The sequence below is a fragment of the Lagenorhynchus albirostris genome, chromosome 4 (genome assembly GCF_949774975.1).
Source record: "Lagenorhynchus albirostris chromosome 4, mLagAlb1.1, whole genome shotgun sequence".
In the NCBI taxonomy this organism is placed as follows: Eukaryota; Metazoa; Chordata; class Mammalia; order Artiodactyla; family Delphinidae; genus Lagenorhynchus; species Lagenorhynchus albirostris.
This window is the reverse complement of record NC_083098.1, coordinates 84,658,367-84,676,450: the sequence shown is the minus strand read 5'-3', so window position 1 is coordinate 84,676,450 and position 18,084 is coordinate 84,658,367. Positions and strand designations below refer to the sequence as shown.

Genomic DNA, 18,084 nt, shown 5'->3' with positions numbered 1-18,084 from the left:
TTAGCACCACAGAGCATCTGCCTTATAGTGGGTACACAAACACCCAATTTGAAATAGTTTAAATAGGGTTACTCAAATGTGAGTACAAATGAACTTACATAGAAAACGAGACCTTAACTTCAATAGTTTGTCTTACTGAACCTTGCTCCTCTTCTTCCCCATCCCCACCCCCTGCAGAACCTCAGACCCTCTTCTAGTAGTTGGGAGTCCCTGGGAGGGGGAAGGCAAGTATTTACATCCTTCTCTGCTGCCACTCATGCTGTTTTGCCCTATCCATCATCTGTTTCTTCCCTTGGGATGCTATCCCATCAGTCTGCTTAAGGTCACAAGTGCCCACTCTTAATAATAATACCTCTGAAATTAGGATGCTTTCAACTTCAAGTAAGAAAAGCTCCTATTCAAATGGTCGTGACTGTGAGCAAGTTACTTAATCTTTCTAGCCTTCTGCCCTCCACCTGAAAATGGGATGGAACTTACCTCAAAGGCCGTACATGAGGAATAGATGAGAAAATGCACCTAAAGCACTCAGTGTAGTGCCTGCCCTGTAAGGCTGTGTTAATTACTGTACTCTTAGTGACTCCAGAGCCTACACGTGGCTCTGGGTCAGTGGGCCTAACGGGAGTGCCCATCACCTGCCGGCCACTGCCAGTAAGATCTCTGTGTAGTCACTGATCTCATGTAATCCGCATAACAGCTCTGAGTTAGAGATGAATTACCTCTACTTTACGGATGAGGAAAATAACGCAGTCAGGATTTAAAGCTGGAAGTCTTAAGTGGAATAACACATGATTTCTGGAGAACATATTGTGGGAGACAGATTTTACTTTTTTATATATTCTTTTGTATCTATTTGAATTTTTAAAAATCATGTCCATGTATTATTTTCAATTTTAATTACTAGTTAATAATCTCACATAAAGTACTAGCTAATAAAAATAGAAATCTTTTTTTACCACACCTGTGCAGTTTGTGGGCTCTCAGTTCCCCAACCAGGGATTGAACCCGGGCCACGGCAGCAAAATCCTGGAATCCTAACCACTAGGCCACCAGGGAATTCGCCTAAAAACAGAAATCTTGTATCAGCTTTTAAAATACACATGGTCTTTAATTTTCTTAATAGGGGAGAACAAGGCTAACCATCTTATTCCAACTTTTCATACAAAGGCCTCAAATAGCTGTAAGTTACCTGCCCAGTCACTGGGGGATTTTTCCCCATTACAAAGAGCCAGTTTACATGGCTCTATGAACTGTCTTTTGTATTTTCTTCCACTTACCAGTTCTCCTACCTTCTAATCAGTAACTGTATTTTACATGTTTACTTATCAATTTACTTATCAATCCTAGGCATTGAAGCATCCTGCAACTTGAAACCAGTGCCTAATTCTATCTGTTTTAGCAAGACATCTTTGGGTTATAATCCCTTTACTAGAATACAAGATTATTAAGCACAATACAAAAATATTTTCAAGCAAAAATGTAAAGCAAATTCTACTTAATAAGCTCATCCTCACTTCAAAGTCTTATGAGCAAGGGATCATCTTATGTTCAAATACTCTGGCATTTATCTTTTTGGTGTTTTGTTTCTTTCACTCTGGTCTGCAAACTTTTTCTTAAAGGACCAGATAGCAATATATAACCATTTAAAATGTAATCATGTAAAAATGTAAAAGACATTCTTAGCTCACAGGTGGCTGGCCAGATTTGGCCAATGGGATTTAGTTTGCCAATACCTGGTCTGTTTGCTAAATTCCCTCGCTTTCTTGCATCATTTGAAAGAACAATATAATTCCGCTTTCTCAAAAAAGTAAGGAGTGTTTTCCTGTCTAATGTCATACTGTCATGACTTATTAGTTACTTGCACTAGACAAAAAATAACCCACACAGTGGCTTATGCAGAATATTTTATTTATGTATTTGATACCTCTATAGGTGTCTCTGTCCTCATCTTTGTCTCTGTATCCTTATTGAACCGCAAAATTCCTAAAGGATGAGACTGTTTAACTCAATTTGTATACGCTCGGCAGAGCACAAGCATCAAATGGACATCTGACATATTTCAATAATGATAAACACAAGAGAAAATCAAATATAAGTCAAAGAGACATAAGAAAAAAAGTAGTTGAAGACACAAAATTCCCTATTTTAGGATTATGCTATACATAACTTGTAAAATCTACTTCTTTAAGTTTATATATGAGATTATATTGGTTTTATTACTTAAAGAAAAAGGGAGAAATTGCAATGAGTTACAGGAAGAAAATGCAAAGTAAAAGTAACAAATATTGGACTAAAAAAACATAGTGATCAGTGAGGAAAAACAAGAAGTGGGGTGAAATAGATTTTCATTTCACTACACTGATTTTCTCTTCATGTTAAAAAAAATATTGCCTTTTAGTCTTATTTGGATTGATTGGAAGTGGGCAGTGATGATCTTTTTGGACTAGAAAACCAACAACACAGCTCATTAAAACAAAAGGAACAAAAGAACAATAACCAAACCATACTTGTAGGGTTACTTCTAACATGGAAGCATAGGAAAAAAAAAGCTCAAAGGCCACATTCTGTCCATTGCATGCTCCTCAGTTCAGAGAGACAAGAAATGGCATGGAAAACATCTTACCCAATTAATCCAGAAAGCTCTAAACTTCCATGACACTTTTGGAAAGGTTAACAGGTTTAGCCCAATATTTAGCATAGTCATTTCATGGTTTAAAATACATACTTAAGGACAAGTAGATAAACCAATGATCAGAAAAACTGAAGCATGCCATTCCCATTACAATGTGATATTCAAGTGCTGCCTAAAGACATTTTATAAAGTAAAAAGTGTTTGAAGTTTAATTTTACAAAAATCGACACCATTAAAACCAACACAGTTATTTGCTATGCATCCAATCACTGAGGTAACAATATTATAAAAATATGTAAAAAATATTCTAGTTTCATAATTACCAGATATGCTAATTCCCATACAGCTAGTATAAATTTGATTATTAAAAAAATAGTTTTGTTTCCTTAAAAGCACTTGATTCATTTACCATTTAATATCAGATAGGTATTTGCTATCCTGAAGTACCAAAAAAATTACAAATAAAAATGGCAATGTCTATACTCTGGGTTTCTTGTTGGGTAGATCCTGAAGACTAAACTTTGGAATTTCACCAGAAGGTGCATATGGAATTCTCTTTGAAGACACCTTTTTGCCAATTGTTTCAATCTGGAGGGGAAAAAAAGATTTTAGAAAGAAAATTATTAACAATTACAATACTTAAATGTAAAAACTCTGTAATGTAGTATAATAAGGGCTAAAACCTAAATGCTTTTTTTTCTTTTTAAAGGCAGAAAAAGTTTCCCAAGTCATCTGGGCTGCTATGAAAGATCTTTGGTTCCTTCCACACTGTTTATGTTTCTAGAGTCAGTCTGCATTCCCCCTTTCATATTCATAACAGGGCACACTGACTTCTGTCATTCTCCACACCAGACCCCCTCAAACAGAATAGGGAACCACCTGCCACGATTGTTTCAGTAGCACATGTGAAAGCAATAAATAGACTGGATTCCAGTTAATTCACATTCTTTCAAACTCTATTCTAATGTCTGTTTCCCTCATTCTAAAAAGCTTGCATAAGCTATAACAGCATAGCTTTTTAGAAGTTCAGGCTTCAGAGTCTGAAAGGCTCCAGCTGGAATCCTGACTGATAAGTGCTGTTAACCTAAACACTCAAAGGTCTTTCCTCCTCGTCGTAAATGGTGTTACCCATCTACCTCAAAGAGTTGTGGTAAGGATTCAATTAGATAAAGCGCTCAGCACAGTATCAGGCATGCGAGCCAACCTTCAATAAATCAACGGTAGTCAATTTTCATTTTGCATATTACATTTAAAATTTTTCCCCTCTATCCAAAATAATCAATCTTATCTTTAAAGAAACTGCTTCTTTAATAGTCATAAGTTTATCTCCTCTCCACACAGCACAGATAAATATACTAAACAATCTTCATAAATGTCTTTTTAATTAAAAATTAATATTTAATGCTGACTCGTACCACAAAGGGCTTCTGCTTTATATTCATCAATTATCTTATTTAGTGGCTTATAAATTCCCTTTATTTAGTAATTCCAGTCTAATTGTTTTTTTAGTCCTTACTTGGAAAAGTTAATTTTATAAGAACTCAAACTCATTTTAAATATATATACCTCTACATATCTTCTCCTTTAGATGAGTAAAACAGGAATGAGAGAAAATGTGTCTGTGCCTGCAAATAATCTTTAAAAAATAACATTGCTGAGTTTCAGTCATGACTGCGAAAAAGGCACATTACTCACTAAGGAGGAGTAGGATAAAAGGGTCCCCTGGGGGACTTCCCTGGTGGCAGAGTGGTTAAGAATCCGCCTGCCAATGTACGGGACATGGGTTCGATCCCTGGTCCAGGAAGATCCCACATGCTGTGGAACATCTAAGCCTGTGCGCCACAACTACTGATCCCATGTGCCACAGCTACTGAAGCCTGCATGCCTAGAGCCCGTGCTCCACAACAAGAGAAGCCACCGCAATGAGAAGCCCACACACCGCAACAAAGAGTAGCCCCCGCTCGCCACAACTAGAGAAAGCCCACATGCAGCAACGAAGACCCAATGCAGCCATAAATAAATTAATTAATTAATTATTTTTTTTTAAAAAAAGGGTCCCCACGGTCTTTGATGGAGTGTGAACAGACAAGGATGTCATCTGATTTTTCTTGCAAGTTAATCTCTCATGAATGAGACATGGGCACTGAATTCTAAATAAGAAGGATCTTCAACAAGTCAGTGACAGGTTAAGAGAACCAGATCAGATATTTTCAACAGTGGATGAAGGCTTATCAGTACCTCTCCAAGACAGCTGGTGCTGAGCAGACGCACACAGCCAGCTCTAAACACTGCTGCACTCTGCCCTGATTCAGGACTATGCTGACAGCAATCTCCTGGCAGATTTCTTTATCCTCCCAACCGCCCCCCAAGCCTCCCACTCCATTTCTGCTCTGAGGAAATGGAAAGTAGCTCCCTCTTATTAATACGTTTGGAGCCCCTGGTAGAACTGAAATGGATGCAACATAAAATGTACTGTGCAGGTTTGTTTCAGCTCTCTAAACGTTCCATAATTAACTGACAAACTCTGAATTAAAAGAGGGCCAGCACCACTGCAGCTCCCATACTTTTCATTCAGACCTCTCATAGCACCAGCACAGTGCTGAGCACCCAGAGGCATAGGATCCTATACCAACATGTGACAACTACATTGCATATTGCAGTTTTCAAAACATTCATAAAGGAATAAGTGACCTGGCCTCAGAGCGGGTCAGTGTGATGCAGACAGTGCAGCAGAGTAGCTTTGGAGGCTCCAGGAAAAAAAAAAATTTTCTATGTGTATATTTTCTTATTTGATGTTTATATGAGTTAAGGCAAGGTATATCTTGGCCCCATATGATAGGCAACTGATATTATGTAAGAAAGACCAACACTGAATGACCTTTAGATCACAATTTTAAGGACGGAGTGTAGTACTTCACAAATACCACAGAACTTCCCAGAGAATTGACTGACATGTTGCCCAGAGTTATGCTATTGCTAAATGAAAAAAAATTTTAAGTTCTAAAACTCAAAGCCTTTAAAAAGGAAATGAACAAACAAATAAAACAAAACCAATCCAGGATCATGCTTACCTGGAAGCCAATGGTTTGTAGTTCATTGTGGAGCCCATCCAGGACACGTCGTCCATCAAAGATAAAGGCTGGCTTCAGCATTTTCTTATGAATGCGTTCATAGTCCAGTTCCTGTAAAGACAGAACCAAAGAAACAAGTAGAGCAGGTATGGGAACACATACTCAACCCCAAATGGTACTAGAACACCTCTAAAATTTTCCTTAATCTCACTACTGTCACCTCACCTTAAACATGTCCCATTCAGTGCAAATCACAACAGCATGGGCACCATCACATGCTTCATAGGGGTCCTTGGAAATGGTCACCAGCCGGGCCACTATAACAGCCCAACAGAAAGTTGGAATAAGAAAGGAGTGATTTGAAATTATGCATTTTAACACTAAGATTGCTGGAGGAGTTGAGGGTCTGACAGAAGTGGAATGGTCTGATTGAAGTGTGAGTAGGGGTAATGGGGGGGGGCCTGGAGTACTCCCAATTTTGCCCCAGAAGCAACACCTTGGAATCTCCAGGACTTTTTAGAATATGTTGGAAAAATCACTAGACTAACCCACAGCTGATTACTTCAAATCAAAGTTGATGAAACAATGTCTGAGAGTTTAATTTTAGAGAAATAAGGTTGAAAAGAGGGGCCTACCAATGATATAAATGATAAATACTGAACAACCAAAGGTTTCTAGAGAACAAAGTCTGGGGGCCCAAACTCAAAGTGATACATGAGACTCAAAGCCTACTTACCTTGGTCATCCTCTGAAACTCCTGGATGAGAAAGATCCACAACTATTTGTTCCCTTGGTACTTTTGGATCATATATATGGAGATGTGCGCCTTCATCCATCAAATATTTGCTAATATATATACTAGACGACTCTCTGAAGGGGAAAAAAAAATCAGTATTGCTGCACTTTTAAATGGCATATATTCTAAATTTTTTTTTAATTATTATTTTTTTTGGCCATGCCGCATGCAGGTGGGATCCTAGTTCCCCGACCAGGGATCGAACCCACAGCCCCTGCATTGGCAGCACAGAGTCTTAACCACTGGACCGCCAGGGAAGTCCCATAAATGGCATATATTCTAATACCTAAGGGGTTTAATATACAGGTGAGATTCTATTTCTTGTGAAGATATTGATGTCCACTTTATTTTTATTCTTTATACTATATACATACATGTATTTCACACACACAACCACCATCAAAAAATCAGGATAAGGCCTTTCTCGCCTTCTGAGATGGCCCACACTCTGTCTGTGGAGTGTGTTTCTCTCTAAATATATCCACTTCTTACCTAAAAAAAAAAAAAAAAAAAAGTCAGGATAAGATGAGGAGTTAACATTCTCAAAAAGGTTGAAATATTTCAAAGAACTGGTACCTCGTATCACCGGTGTCCTTTTTGAATGCAAACCCCAAAATAGCTATCTTCTTATCAGTCACTGTATTAAACAGACTGTCTATAATCCGGGAAGCAAACCTCCTTCTCTGGTAGTCATTCATGTCTATGACCTGAAATAACAAGGACAATTATGCAAGGATCAGTTAGAAGAGGTGCAGCCTGTACCATACACTGCTCACAGCTTTATGGAGAGTACTCTTGTATGAATACAAGCCTTATAAATTAACAGGAGACAAAGATTAACAACCTCTTTAGTATCTGCAGACTGAAAAAAGTAAAGAAAGAAAGAATTACCCACCCCCCACTCCTTACAGCCTGCCTGAAAATTTTCATTTTCATTCGGCTTAACTTTCCATGCATTGGGCTGGGATGGATGTTAAGGTGGGGAGCACAGCTAAATTTCAACCCCATTTGAGGTCCAGCCATGAGTCCACCTAAAAAAAGGCACATAGCCAACTTCTCCAAACACTGTGGAAGCAATTAAACCCCAAAGTACTCCTTCATATGCTTACCCCCGACCCCTCACCAAAACTGAGTGTGAGTAGAAAATGGACAGAGAACAGTCAAACTATGTACAGAGTTATAGCTGCCTCTGGATGAACCATAACAGCACAAACATCTGGCAAAATTTTTAACTAACTGTTACGAGTAAAACATAACATAGTCTCTGATCACCTAATCTGTTACTCTCCTAAGAATTTACAAACAAGACATCATATTGGTGACCAGATGGATATAAGGAAAGACTTTTTTTTAAGGCTCTAAGCTTCTAGAAGCCGTCTCAGAGCCTGAGAGCTTGAGAAATGAGCCGAAAGTTTTCGAAAATCAAGCCTTTATCTGCATTTTCCCCACAACGGACAGTAAGATAAAGCCATCATACTGGATTGAGTGAAATGAACCTAAAAGTGTACATTTCCCGAAAAATGTTAATTTCCTTCCATTCCTACTCACTGCTGAAATCTGAAAAACTGTAAACTTGGGGGAAAAATATTTGGGAAAGTTACATACACTGGCTGGTATCTTGAACAAATTACTTAACATTGCTAAGCCTCAGCTTCCTCATCTATATGTGAGGGATAATATTAACGATGAGGACTAAGATACTACATGTAAAGTGCTTAAAAGAGTGCCTGGCACAGAGTAAGCATGCAATAAATGTTAACTCTATTTCCAGTTTGAGAAGGGTCTCTAATTTTAGCTCTGTGAATCTCAAAGGGACAAAACAAATATCAACATATGCAAACCACTTGGAAGCATGACAATAGAGGTTCTTTTGCCTTTACTTTTATCTTAGCCTTTCAAGATAGAGAAGAATTATAATTAAAAGTAATATTTCACCAAAAAAAAAAGTAATATTTCTTGCTTTACTCAGGGAGCAAATTTAGTTATTAAAATTAGAAGGAATACTGTTTTATCATAGACTTCCATCATAGATGATTACCAAAAAAGACAAATTATAAACACAGAACCCCAGCAAATAAACCTAAAATGAACATATTGAATATAATAATAATTGAGTTCCTGGAAAAAATTAATCCTATCAAAAACATCTGACAGAAAAGGGTGACATGTTTTAATTAGAAGTTAATCATAAGCTGTTGACTATAAAGATTAATACCTGCTGCCAATAACGAGCTACTTCGGGCAAATTTAGAGCCTCACAGAGATAAACCAAATTCAGAACATCCTTTTGAAAGCAACTCCCACCAAAACCTGAAGAAAGGAAAAAAAAAAAAAGATAATATTTTCATTTAGGAACCAAACAACTAAATCATATTACAAATTTCTTTGTCATACTAATCAGAGGGCCTATGCTTGGATTTTTAATAATAAAATTTGAATGTTGGAAATTAATGGGTTTATAACTTGCATGAAATTTGCAAGCAACTAATCAACTCTATAAATAATTTCCTAGTAATTATAAATAATCTTAAATAATCTTAAATAATTATAAATCACTTTCTAGCTTAAGTTTTATTGTGGCTATATTTTCTATTTTTTCCCTTCATTCAGCTGGTATCACTGCCCTGCATCTCTAACTCTAACATAGAGCTGGCAAACTTTTACAGGCCAGGTAAAAAATATTTTAGCATTTATGGGCCATACAGTCTCTGGCACAACTATTCAACTCTGCCTTTGTAGCTCAAAAGCAGTCATAGACAATATGTAATCAAATGGGCATAGTTATTTTCCAATAAAACTTATTTACAAAGACAAGCTGTGGGCCGCATTTTGGCCTGGGGGCTGTAGTTTGCCCACCCCTGTTCTACTGCAATGCAGTATACAATGAGGGTTGGCGTGGGCTTTGGAGTCAGAAACATCTAGCCACTCATTAGTTTTATGACTTTGAGCAAGTTACAAAAATTCCCCCAATCCTTAATCATCTCTAGAAATATCAACACCTATGTAAAAGGTTATAAGGATTTTTTTTTTTTTTTTTTGGCTGTGTTGGGTCTTTGTTGCTGCGCGCGGGCTTTCCCTAGTTGCAGCAAGCAGGGGCTACTCTTCGTTGTGGTGCGCAGGCTTCTTATTGCAGTGGCTTCTCTTGTCGCTAAGGACAGGCTCTAGGCGCATGGGCTTCAGTAGTTGCAGCATGCGGGCTCAGCAGTTGCGGCATGCAGGCCCTAGAGGGCACAGACTCAGTAGTCCTGCCGCGCAGGCACTAGGGTGTGTAGGCTTCAGTAGTTGTGGCTCACAGGCTTAGCTGCTCCATGGCATGTGGGGTCTTCCCGGACCAGGGATCAAACTTATGTCCCCTGCACTGACAGGCAGATTCTTTTTTTTTTTTTTTTTAAACATCTTTATTGGAGTATAATTGCTTTACAGTGTTGTGTTAGTTTCTGCTGTATAACAAAGGCAGGTGGATTCTTAACCACTGCGCCACCAGGGAAGTCCCAGTTATAAGGATTAATAATTAAGATATATAAAGTTCAGAACTTGGTGCATAATATGCCTTCAGTAAATAGGAGCTATTTTTATTAAATGGCCACTAGGAGAAAATATCAAAAAGATACAAAAGGCCAGGGAAATCAGTACTGAGAAATGTCATAAAGCCCCAGAAATACAGGAAAGGCTGTCTATGGCCCAATCTGTAAAAGCCTCTATTTACCTTTACATCAATCTTATTAACTTATATGCAAAAGAAACATCGTCAGTTCTTGTTAAACTCAGTAATTATGTTCTACAGATTTGCCACAAACGCTGAATTAGCAAATACTGAAGCACCGCTCCTAGGTGAAATACAGCATTAGGTTCCTGTGAGCTTCTGGTCACATTTTTGCCAACTGATCAACATAATCTTGTTTTATGTGTATTTCTGTTTAAAGACACCTTATTTAAAAATATTGTTGATTCATTAACATTAAACTCACAGCCAATAGCACTATAACTCATGCCTGAATGAATGAAGCTTATCAAACCACATGTGTAAGGCACATCCTAGCTTGCTGATGCTTTGGAACACTAGACAAAACTTCAGCAATATGCTTGGGGGCCATTTTAAACAGTGAAATCACAGGAAAAAAAGCACAAAAATGCAGCACTAAATAGACCACAAAAAGAGCACATATTTGCAGTATGAGAGCTAAAACAAGAAGGTATGAGTATTGCCTTATTCAACTTCAGCTGGGAATATATGTGTTGGGTGACTCAAATTTTTTGCTGCTCGGTTCATGTCTGCAAATGACCACATGAGTATTGACGCTGGGTTACAAATACATTTTATCAAGTAGGCTAATTCACAAATATGGAATCCACAAATAATGAGGACTGACTGTAGTTCACCAAGGTCACATTTCCATAATTGTATTAGTAGGAAAAGCAAATGATAAGGAATTTTTTCCTATTTGCTTCAGTAAGGTGTTACATGATTTCCTATGTGGTCTCCCAAACTTATTCTACCTAAATGTTCTAACAAAATACTAATATATTCCTCCTAAAACATTGAACTATGTTTATCTACCAATCAGTCAGTAATTATTAAACAATATAAGTAACAGTTGCCTCACTTAGAAAGTTCCTAATAGGCTGAAGCCTACATGTATAATGGAATCATTATTTTAAGGGCATTTAAGTTAAGCAAAGGCTTCCTTAAAGTTAGAGACCTAGCTAAATGAACCTACTTTATGTACAGAAAAATTTCAACTTACCAACACTGGCTTTCAGAAACTTATTTCCAATTCTCTGGTCCATTCCAATGGCTGTTGCCACCTCTTCTATATCAGCTCCTGTTGCTTCACAGAGGGCACTTATAGAGTTAATGCTACTGATTCTCTGTGCTAGAAAAGCATTTGCTGCCTTAGAAGAAAAAAAAAGGAAGAATACGATGAGCTAAAATAAAAATTTTATATATCTGTATTATATTTCATTGAGTTGATCCAAATTACTGAGGGAGATATAAAAGTTACTGATGGGCTCAATTTGCGGAGGCAATGGGTGGGTTGGTAAGGGAAAATGTTTTAAATTAGAGAAGAAAGATGATGAAGAAAGGGTAAAAGAAGGGAAAGAGTGATTTTTTAAATTACTATTTTAATTAATTACATTAATAGTAATGTAATTACTATTTTCTTTTACATATTCCAGAATATTTTATACCCAAATATTTGATCCCCTTGTGAATATTATTTCATAATATACAAGAATATTATCTTCAAAAGCATATCTTTTTATTAATATTAAGAAAGTACCTATGTAGCTTATCAGGGTTAACAGAAATAAGTCCTTGGCTTTAAATTTAATAGAGAGTTGAGTGCTGTGTACCAACCAGTTTAGAAAGTTCTGAAGACCAAGTATTAGTGGTGAGGATCTTTTCTCTGGGAACCCAGTGCTCATACACAGCACACAGTGCCTGCACAGCTCTCTGACCCTCTGGGGTTTCATCCCCTCCAATCAGTACTCTGTCTGGGTTCTTCAGGTCCTTGATGGCCGTTCCTTCTGCCAAGAACTCAGGGTTGGACAGCACCTAGACTCCCAACGCAAAGGAAAGTTTTAAGCTAGAATTAATTACGGACAACTTTAAAGCATCGATATCTACATAAGAAGAGCCAGATTCTAATGCTTCCTTTTTTTATACCTGTAAATTCAAGTTAGGTTTTGTGTTTGCATCAAATATTCGACGAATACTCTCTGCTGCCCGCACTGGGACTGTGCTTTTCTCAGTCACAATTTTGTACCCGTATGAGTTTTGCACAATGCGTCTAGCACAAGCTTCAATGTACTTCAGATCTGCTGCGCGGCCTTTCCCCATTCCGTAGGTCTTGGTTGGAGTGTTCACCTGATGAAAGTACACGGGATTAAGAACAGAGTATGAGATATTCACTGATTTCAAGATCTGCCCTGGACCGTCAACTGACTAGTCAACTGGGAAGTTAACATCATTAGGAGCCCTGGTTTCACCCTCTATTAGTTCCATGGAAATAATATTTTATGAGAACTCATTCAGTACATTTCTGTTGAGAAGCTACTATATACGTGTCAGAATCAGGGCAGGCAGGTTCCAAGCTAAGCCTGCAGATATAAAGATGAAAGAGACTCCAAAAGGAGTTCACAGTCTGAAATGAAATGTAAGTTTTCTCTTTCTTCCTTTCTTGATGGTATGTAATATATTATCCTGGTCTTTAAAACTAAACTTTAAACTCCTTTTTAATCCTTTTTTATAGGCCTATATCAATAGGTTTTTTAAAATGTCTGCAGTATCATTCACAAATGCTTTCTTGGCTCATTAGAGCTAGAAATTATCTAGCGCCTTCAGGATACAGAATACTATGTGGACAAAGACTATTGTATAGAAAGAAAAATAAATCATGAGTCCAGAGTCTAGGCTTAGTTTTGGCTTAGCTGTATCATGTAAACTTGGAGAAGTGTGGCTGCCTTTGTCTCAATGACCTCATTGGAAAATGCGAATAACATACTCTCTAAAATCTAACACACAAGCTTTATAACACTCTCGTAAAAATGAAAGTACTCTGAAAAGTCTAAAATTCTATGTAGGAATAATTTTTGAACCAGTAAGTAGCACCAAGTGTCTTCTCTTGACAAGCTTATAACTTAATGGGAGACTAAATAAAGGAATCAGATGGCTTCCCTGGGAAAGGAGCTCTGAAGATAACGGTTGAAAACTGATTCAATGGTATAAAACTATTTCTACCTGGAATTTGCCTAAAAATAATTTGGGTAATCTGGGGTGGGAGGAAAGGGAGAGAAGTAGTAAATAAATCAAGATCAGCCATGAAAACTGTTGACAATGGGGTTCACTATATTGTTGGTTTCATTTTTTTGTATGTTTGGTGTTTTCCACAATGAAAAGTACACAACAAGCACATTAAAAAAAAAACAAAACTGATGCAGAGAATAATGGGAACTAGGTAGGAGTTATACTACAATAAATTACCCTAACAGGCACACAAAGTAATAGCTTGGAAAGATTTAAGGCAGCTCAGGCTAGATCGGCAGAGAAGCAAGCGTAAAATCAGCTATCTGTGCCAGACCACACTAAGGTGAACTCTATTGCCTTAAGAATAGATACTTAAAAAAATTTTTTTCATATAGAAAAGTCCCCTATTCCTATTCCAGGCTATGGTTATCCAAATGTTGGATTAAGGTAACTTCTTGATTTTCTCCAAGCATCTAGCTATTCCAAAATAATTTCTCCTTTTCTATGCCTCTACCCTAACCTCCTGCAAGCTTAAGTAGATGATTGGGTAGATGAGTCATAGAAGTGGCACCAATTTTCTCTGAAGTAATTTTTAAAAAGAGAGACTGAATTCGTAACACAGTTTTACCAAGGGTTTCATTACTACTTTCTTCTGGAGTTCCTATTTCTTCACAGTACTGCTTTGGTCTCAACACACAATCAATTCAACATCATCTCTGCTCTATGGACCCCATGGTGTTTATCTCATGGAACCCAGTCAAAGCTCATACCACTGGCTTTCCCTTTATTCCTTAAGGCTGTACAGGTCTTGAGTCATATACACCTTAGCTCAGCCACCAATTGGTGATAACTATACCATCACACACAGAATATTTGAGTAGATGGTTACCAGGACAGCAAGAAAAAAGTTACCTTGGTTCAAATATTGAATTATCAGAGGGTATTCCCAAGCATTCATTCTACTTGTTTCATTACAAAGGTAAAACAGTTAAGCCCTATTATGAGCTGAAGGTGTCTGTGGACTAGCCTAATAACCTAACAAACATATGCCAAGTTCTAAATAATTAATTTAAAATGACTTTTGGAACATAAACTCATCTAAATAGGAGATGCCTGTAAGTTTGCAGCAAACTTTACCTGATTCTTTTTATCTCACTTCCACCACGCAGTGGAAACAAGAAATGATGAAATACATATACTGTCACCATATGTGCTCACACATGCTCACATGTTACCAGCACTTCCTAATTCTAGATCTCATATTAGAAACTTTCTCTGAACTTATTTGTTCAATGATCTGAAATGATCAGATGATTATAGAGTTTGGTGAAGTGTTGGATAAAGTTAGTGATAATCAAAATTCAATTGGACAACTCTATACTAAGTAATGCTGTGGCTTAATACCAATGGCTTTACTATTAAAATACAATGAAACTTCTATATAGATAAGAATACATAAAAACTCACACAGCAAAGGAAAATACTTACAGAAATAAATACAAGATCAGCTTCTTTAATGGCATCATCAATATTGGTAGAAAAAAATAGATTTTTTCCTCGACAGGATTCTACCACTTCTTTTAGTCCTGGCTAAAAAGAAAAAAGAAAAGAAGTTGTACATACATTTTACCAGTCATATGAGATAACCCATATGACTTACATTCATTAAGGGGAAGGTCATGTGTAATTTAAAGGTCTAGATTTGCTCTCAAATAACACCTCTGTAGAAAAATCAAAGATTATACTGGTACCGAAGGCCATCAGGTGTACATTATGTAACAAATAAAGCAAACCTGAACTTGCCACAATTAAAGCAGCAGATTAATTTAATGCATGTCATTCTTTACCATGTTCTGGACTTCTTCATAAGAGTTAACAATTAACTCCAAGTATCAACACAATCATCAGAAAAGTCAAAAGTCTTTCTGGTTTCAAGCAAACATTTGATTTTGCATTGTCACTAGAATACAGGTTTTTACTCCCAAGAATTCAGGCCATAGAATACAGGCCATTCAGAGTGGTTGTGAAACAGTCTTTACACATAAATATATATTTTTTCTAAGTCCCATTATAAGAAACACTTCTATTAAAAAATTTGTTACTTTTCCCATACAATTTAACAGGAGATATAATTAAGAATTTTGAGCTGTACACCACCACCTAACAAGTATTCTTGCCTCCACCCCCAAAAAAAATCAGGTCTAAATCTGATCAGACCAGTCCAATCAGCAAAATCTGTTTATCTATAGGATAAACAACCTGGTTTCTTCAATAAACAAACTGAAGAGAAAAACAAAGAGAGATTAAAATACTGTGGTCTTGGGACTTCCCTGGTGGCACAGTGGATAAGACTCCACGCTCTCAATGCGGGGGGCTTGGGTTCAATCCCTGGTCAGGGAACTAGATCCCACATGCATGCCGCAACTAAAAGTTTGCATGCTGCAACTAAGGCGCCAGTGAGACACAACTAAGGAGCCCTGGAGCCACAACTATGGAGCCCACGTGCTGCAACTAAGACCCGACACGACCAAATAAATAAATTAAAAAAAAAAATTGTGGTCTTAGGGAATTTCCTGGAGGTCCAGCGGTTAGGACTCTGTGCTTCCACTGCAGGGGGCACAGGTTTGATCCCTGGTAAGGGAACTAAGATCCCACATGTTGTGCAGTGAGGCAAAAAAAAATATATATATAATATATATATTATATATATATTATATATTTTTATATATAATATATATATATTATATATATGTATATAGTGATCTTAAAAGACACTTAAGTGATACAAATCTATTGCAATATATGGCTCTTACTTGGATTCTGATTCAAATAAACCATGGAGGGGAAGGACATGTTTAAAAATTCTTAAAAACCAAAGCAAAACAGACCTTCTTCTCTCCTGGGAGAGAAGGTTCAAATAATATCCAAAATATTATGGATGTATAGAAAACTATATAGCAAAGTAAAAAGTCAATTCAGGGGCATAGGTCTAGAATTATATCCAGAGGTAATTCACTTTTCTTCATGGTTCTGTGGACTTTTAACATAAGCAATCAGAGAAAGTGTAAAATGAAAATTCAAAATTTCTATTAGTTTGGCTAAAATGTATAACAGAACCAGCAAAATATATGAACCACTGCACCATGAATATAGTGTCACTAATTATGGCAACTGGTTCCTTAGTTATTTTGACTAGGTTCTAGAAAATAAGAGTAAAACGTTATAGAGTTGGAATTTTACAGAGAAGATTTAATTCAATCCTATATAATCTCCTAACATTTAAATTAAAGTAACCTAAAATCAGAGCAACGCAGAATTTATACTAAGTCTTAATAAGACCTCAAAATGAACAACTACATTATTCCGTTAAAATCAATGGGATATTTGTAGATATCCAAACTGGATGCAGAAGCAGTTGATAATATAGGTTCTACCTCTTATTAGATTCATTACGTAATTTTCATAACTAGTATTTAGAATTTATATGGCACTTTTTATGGAGGAAAAATCCTTTCAAAGGATAAAATTAGCTTTCATTTTACTCAGAAAAAGCAAAGCAAATTATCCATTTTGGCTTTTTAGAAGTAGTTTTTACATTGTTTTTTTAATGAACAAAGTTAACAAAAAAGCAATGACTATTCAATAAATATGGCAACACAAAACAGAATGTTTCCATTGGTTTTTTTGTTTGTTTGGGTATTTTTGGCCACACTGTGCAGATTGTGGGACCTTAGTTCCCCAACCAGGGATTGAACCCGTGCCCTTGGCAGTGAAAGTGTGGAGTCCTAACCAGTGGACCACCAGGGAATTCCCTTCATTGTTAAATATTAAGAGTTTCTATTATGCTGTTCCCTGAGTAAAACCTTGAATATCTTATTACCATATTTCATCTGATAGTCATTACTATTTACTTCTCAGGTGGTAAAAATGACTACATTTTTATTAACATAGTTTTGACCCATAAAATATAAGTGTATAAGACTAGAAAGAACCACAATGAACACATAAATTCATGGACCCTAAGTACATTTAGCTGGGTTTTTTCAATGTAGCCTGGTAACCTTTTTACTTGTCCTCTCATTCTGAGATTACTGCTCCAACCTCCACTACATCTTCTTCAGAGTAGCTGGCATCCCACTTTCAATTGAGATGACCAACATTTCAGTCACTTTTATTTCCTGTTCCCACCAACAAAACAGTATCTTCATCCACCCTTGTTTACTTCCCTCCAGTCTGAGAAAAAGGCTTTCAAGGCCAATTCCTCTTCTTGTGTTTTTGATCCCATCATCTTTGCTATTCTTCTAGACTTTATTCCATCAATTAGCCCCCTTCTTCTTATACTTTTGACCTTTCCTTCTCTATGTGATTTGTCTACCTTAGTTTATTAACATGCTTGATTCTTTATCAACCATAGGAAAAAATATGTTTAAAAATCACTGCTTTTGCACTTCTCTGGTGGCACAGTGGTTAAGAATCCGCCTCCCAATGCAGGGGACACGGGTTTGAGCCCTGGTCTGGGAAGATCCCACATGCCATGGAGCAACTATGCCCATGTGCCACAACTACTGAGCCTGCGCTCTAGAGCCACAAGCCACAACTACTGAGCCTGTGCGCCTAGAGCCTGTGCTCCACAACAAGAGAAGCCACCACAATGAGAAGCCGGCGCACCGCAACGAAGACCCAACGCAACCAAAAATAAATTTAAAAAAAATCACTGCTTTTACCCTGTGTCCCTCTCCGGTGACCACCCCCTTTATTTCCTGCTAATTAAACCTTTTAAAAGAAGAGTCTTACTCATTTTCTACACTCTTTCACTTCAATCTCCTACCTTTTGTAATTG

At 37.0% G+C, this 18,084-nt stretch overlaps 1 protein-coding gene across 9 annotated transcripts in view; it reads right to left on the bottom strand.

Annotated features, from left to right (window-relative positions):
* Positions 1–18,084, bottom strand: part of UGDH (UDP-glucose 6-dehydrogenase) — a 53,946-nt gene that overhangs the window by 20,558 nt on the left and 15,304 nt on the right. For 5 of the 9 annotated variants that reach the window (XM_060148331.1, XM_060148329.1, XM_060148330.1 and 2 more), the window contains 10 exons: positions 14,733–14,834; positions 12,165–12,365; positions 11,856–12,053; positions 11,242–11,389; positions 8,712–8,806; positions 7,073–7,203; positions 6,437–6,570; positions 5,926–6,017; positions 5,701–5,811; positions 1,889–3,217 (listed from right to left, as the gene is read on the bottom strand). In XM_060148331.1, the coding sequence (XP_060004314.1) occupies positions 3,107–3,217; positions 5,701–5,811; positions 5,926–6,017; positions 6,437–6,570; positions 7,073–7,203; positions 8,712–8,806; positions 11,242–11,389; positions 11,856–12,053; positions 12,165–12,365; positions 14,733–14,834 (1,323 nt within the window). In that variant the 3' untranslated portion in view covers positions 1,889–3,106. Of the gene's footprint in view, positions 1–958; positions 1,060–1,888; positions 3,218–5,700; positions 5,812–5,925; positions 6,018–6,436; positions 6,571–7,072; positions 7,204–8,711; positions 8,807–11,241; positions 11,390–11,855; positions 12,054–12,164; positions 12,366–14,732; positions 14,835–18,084 lie in introns of those variants that run through there. The other 4 variants (XR_009540352.1, XR_009540354.1, XR_009540353.1 and 1 more) reach the window with 1 other exon arrangement.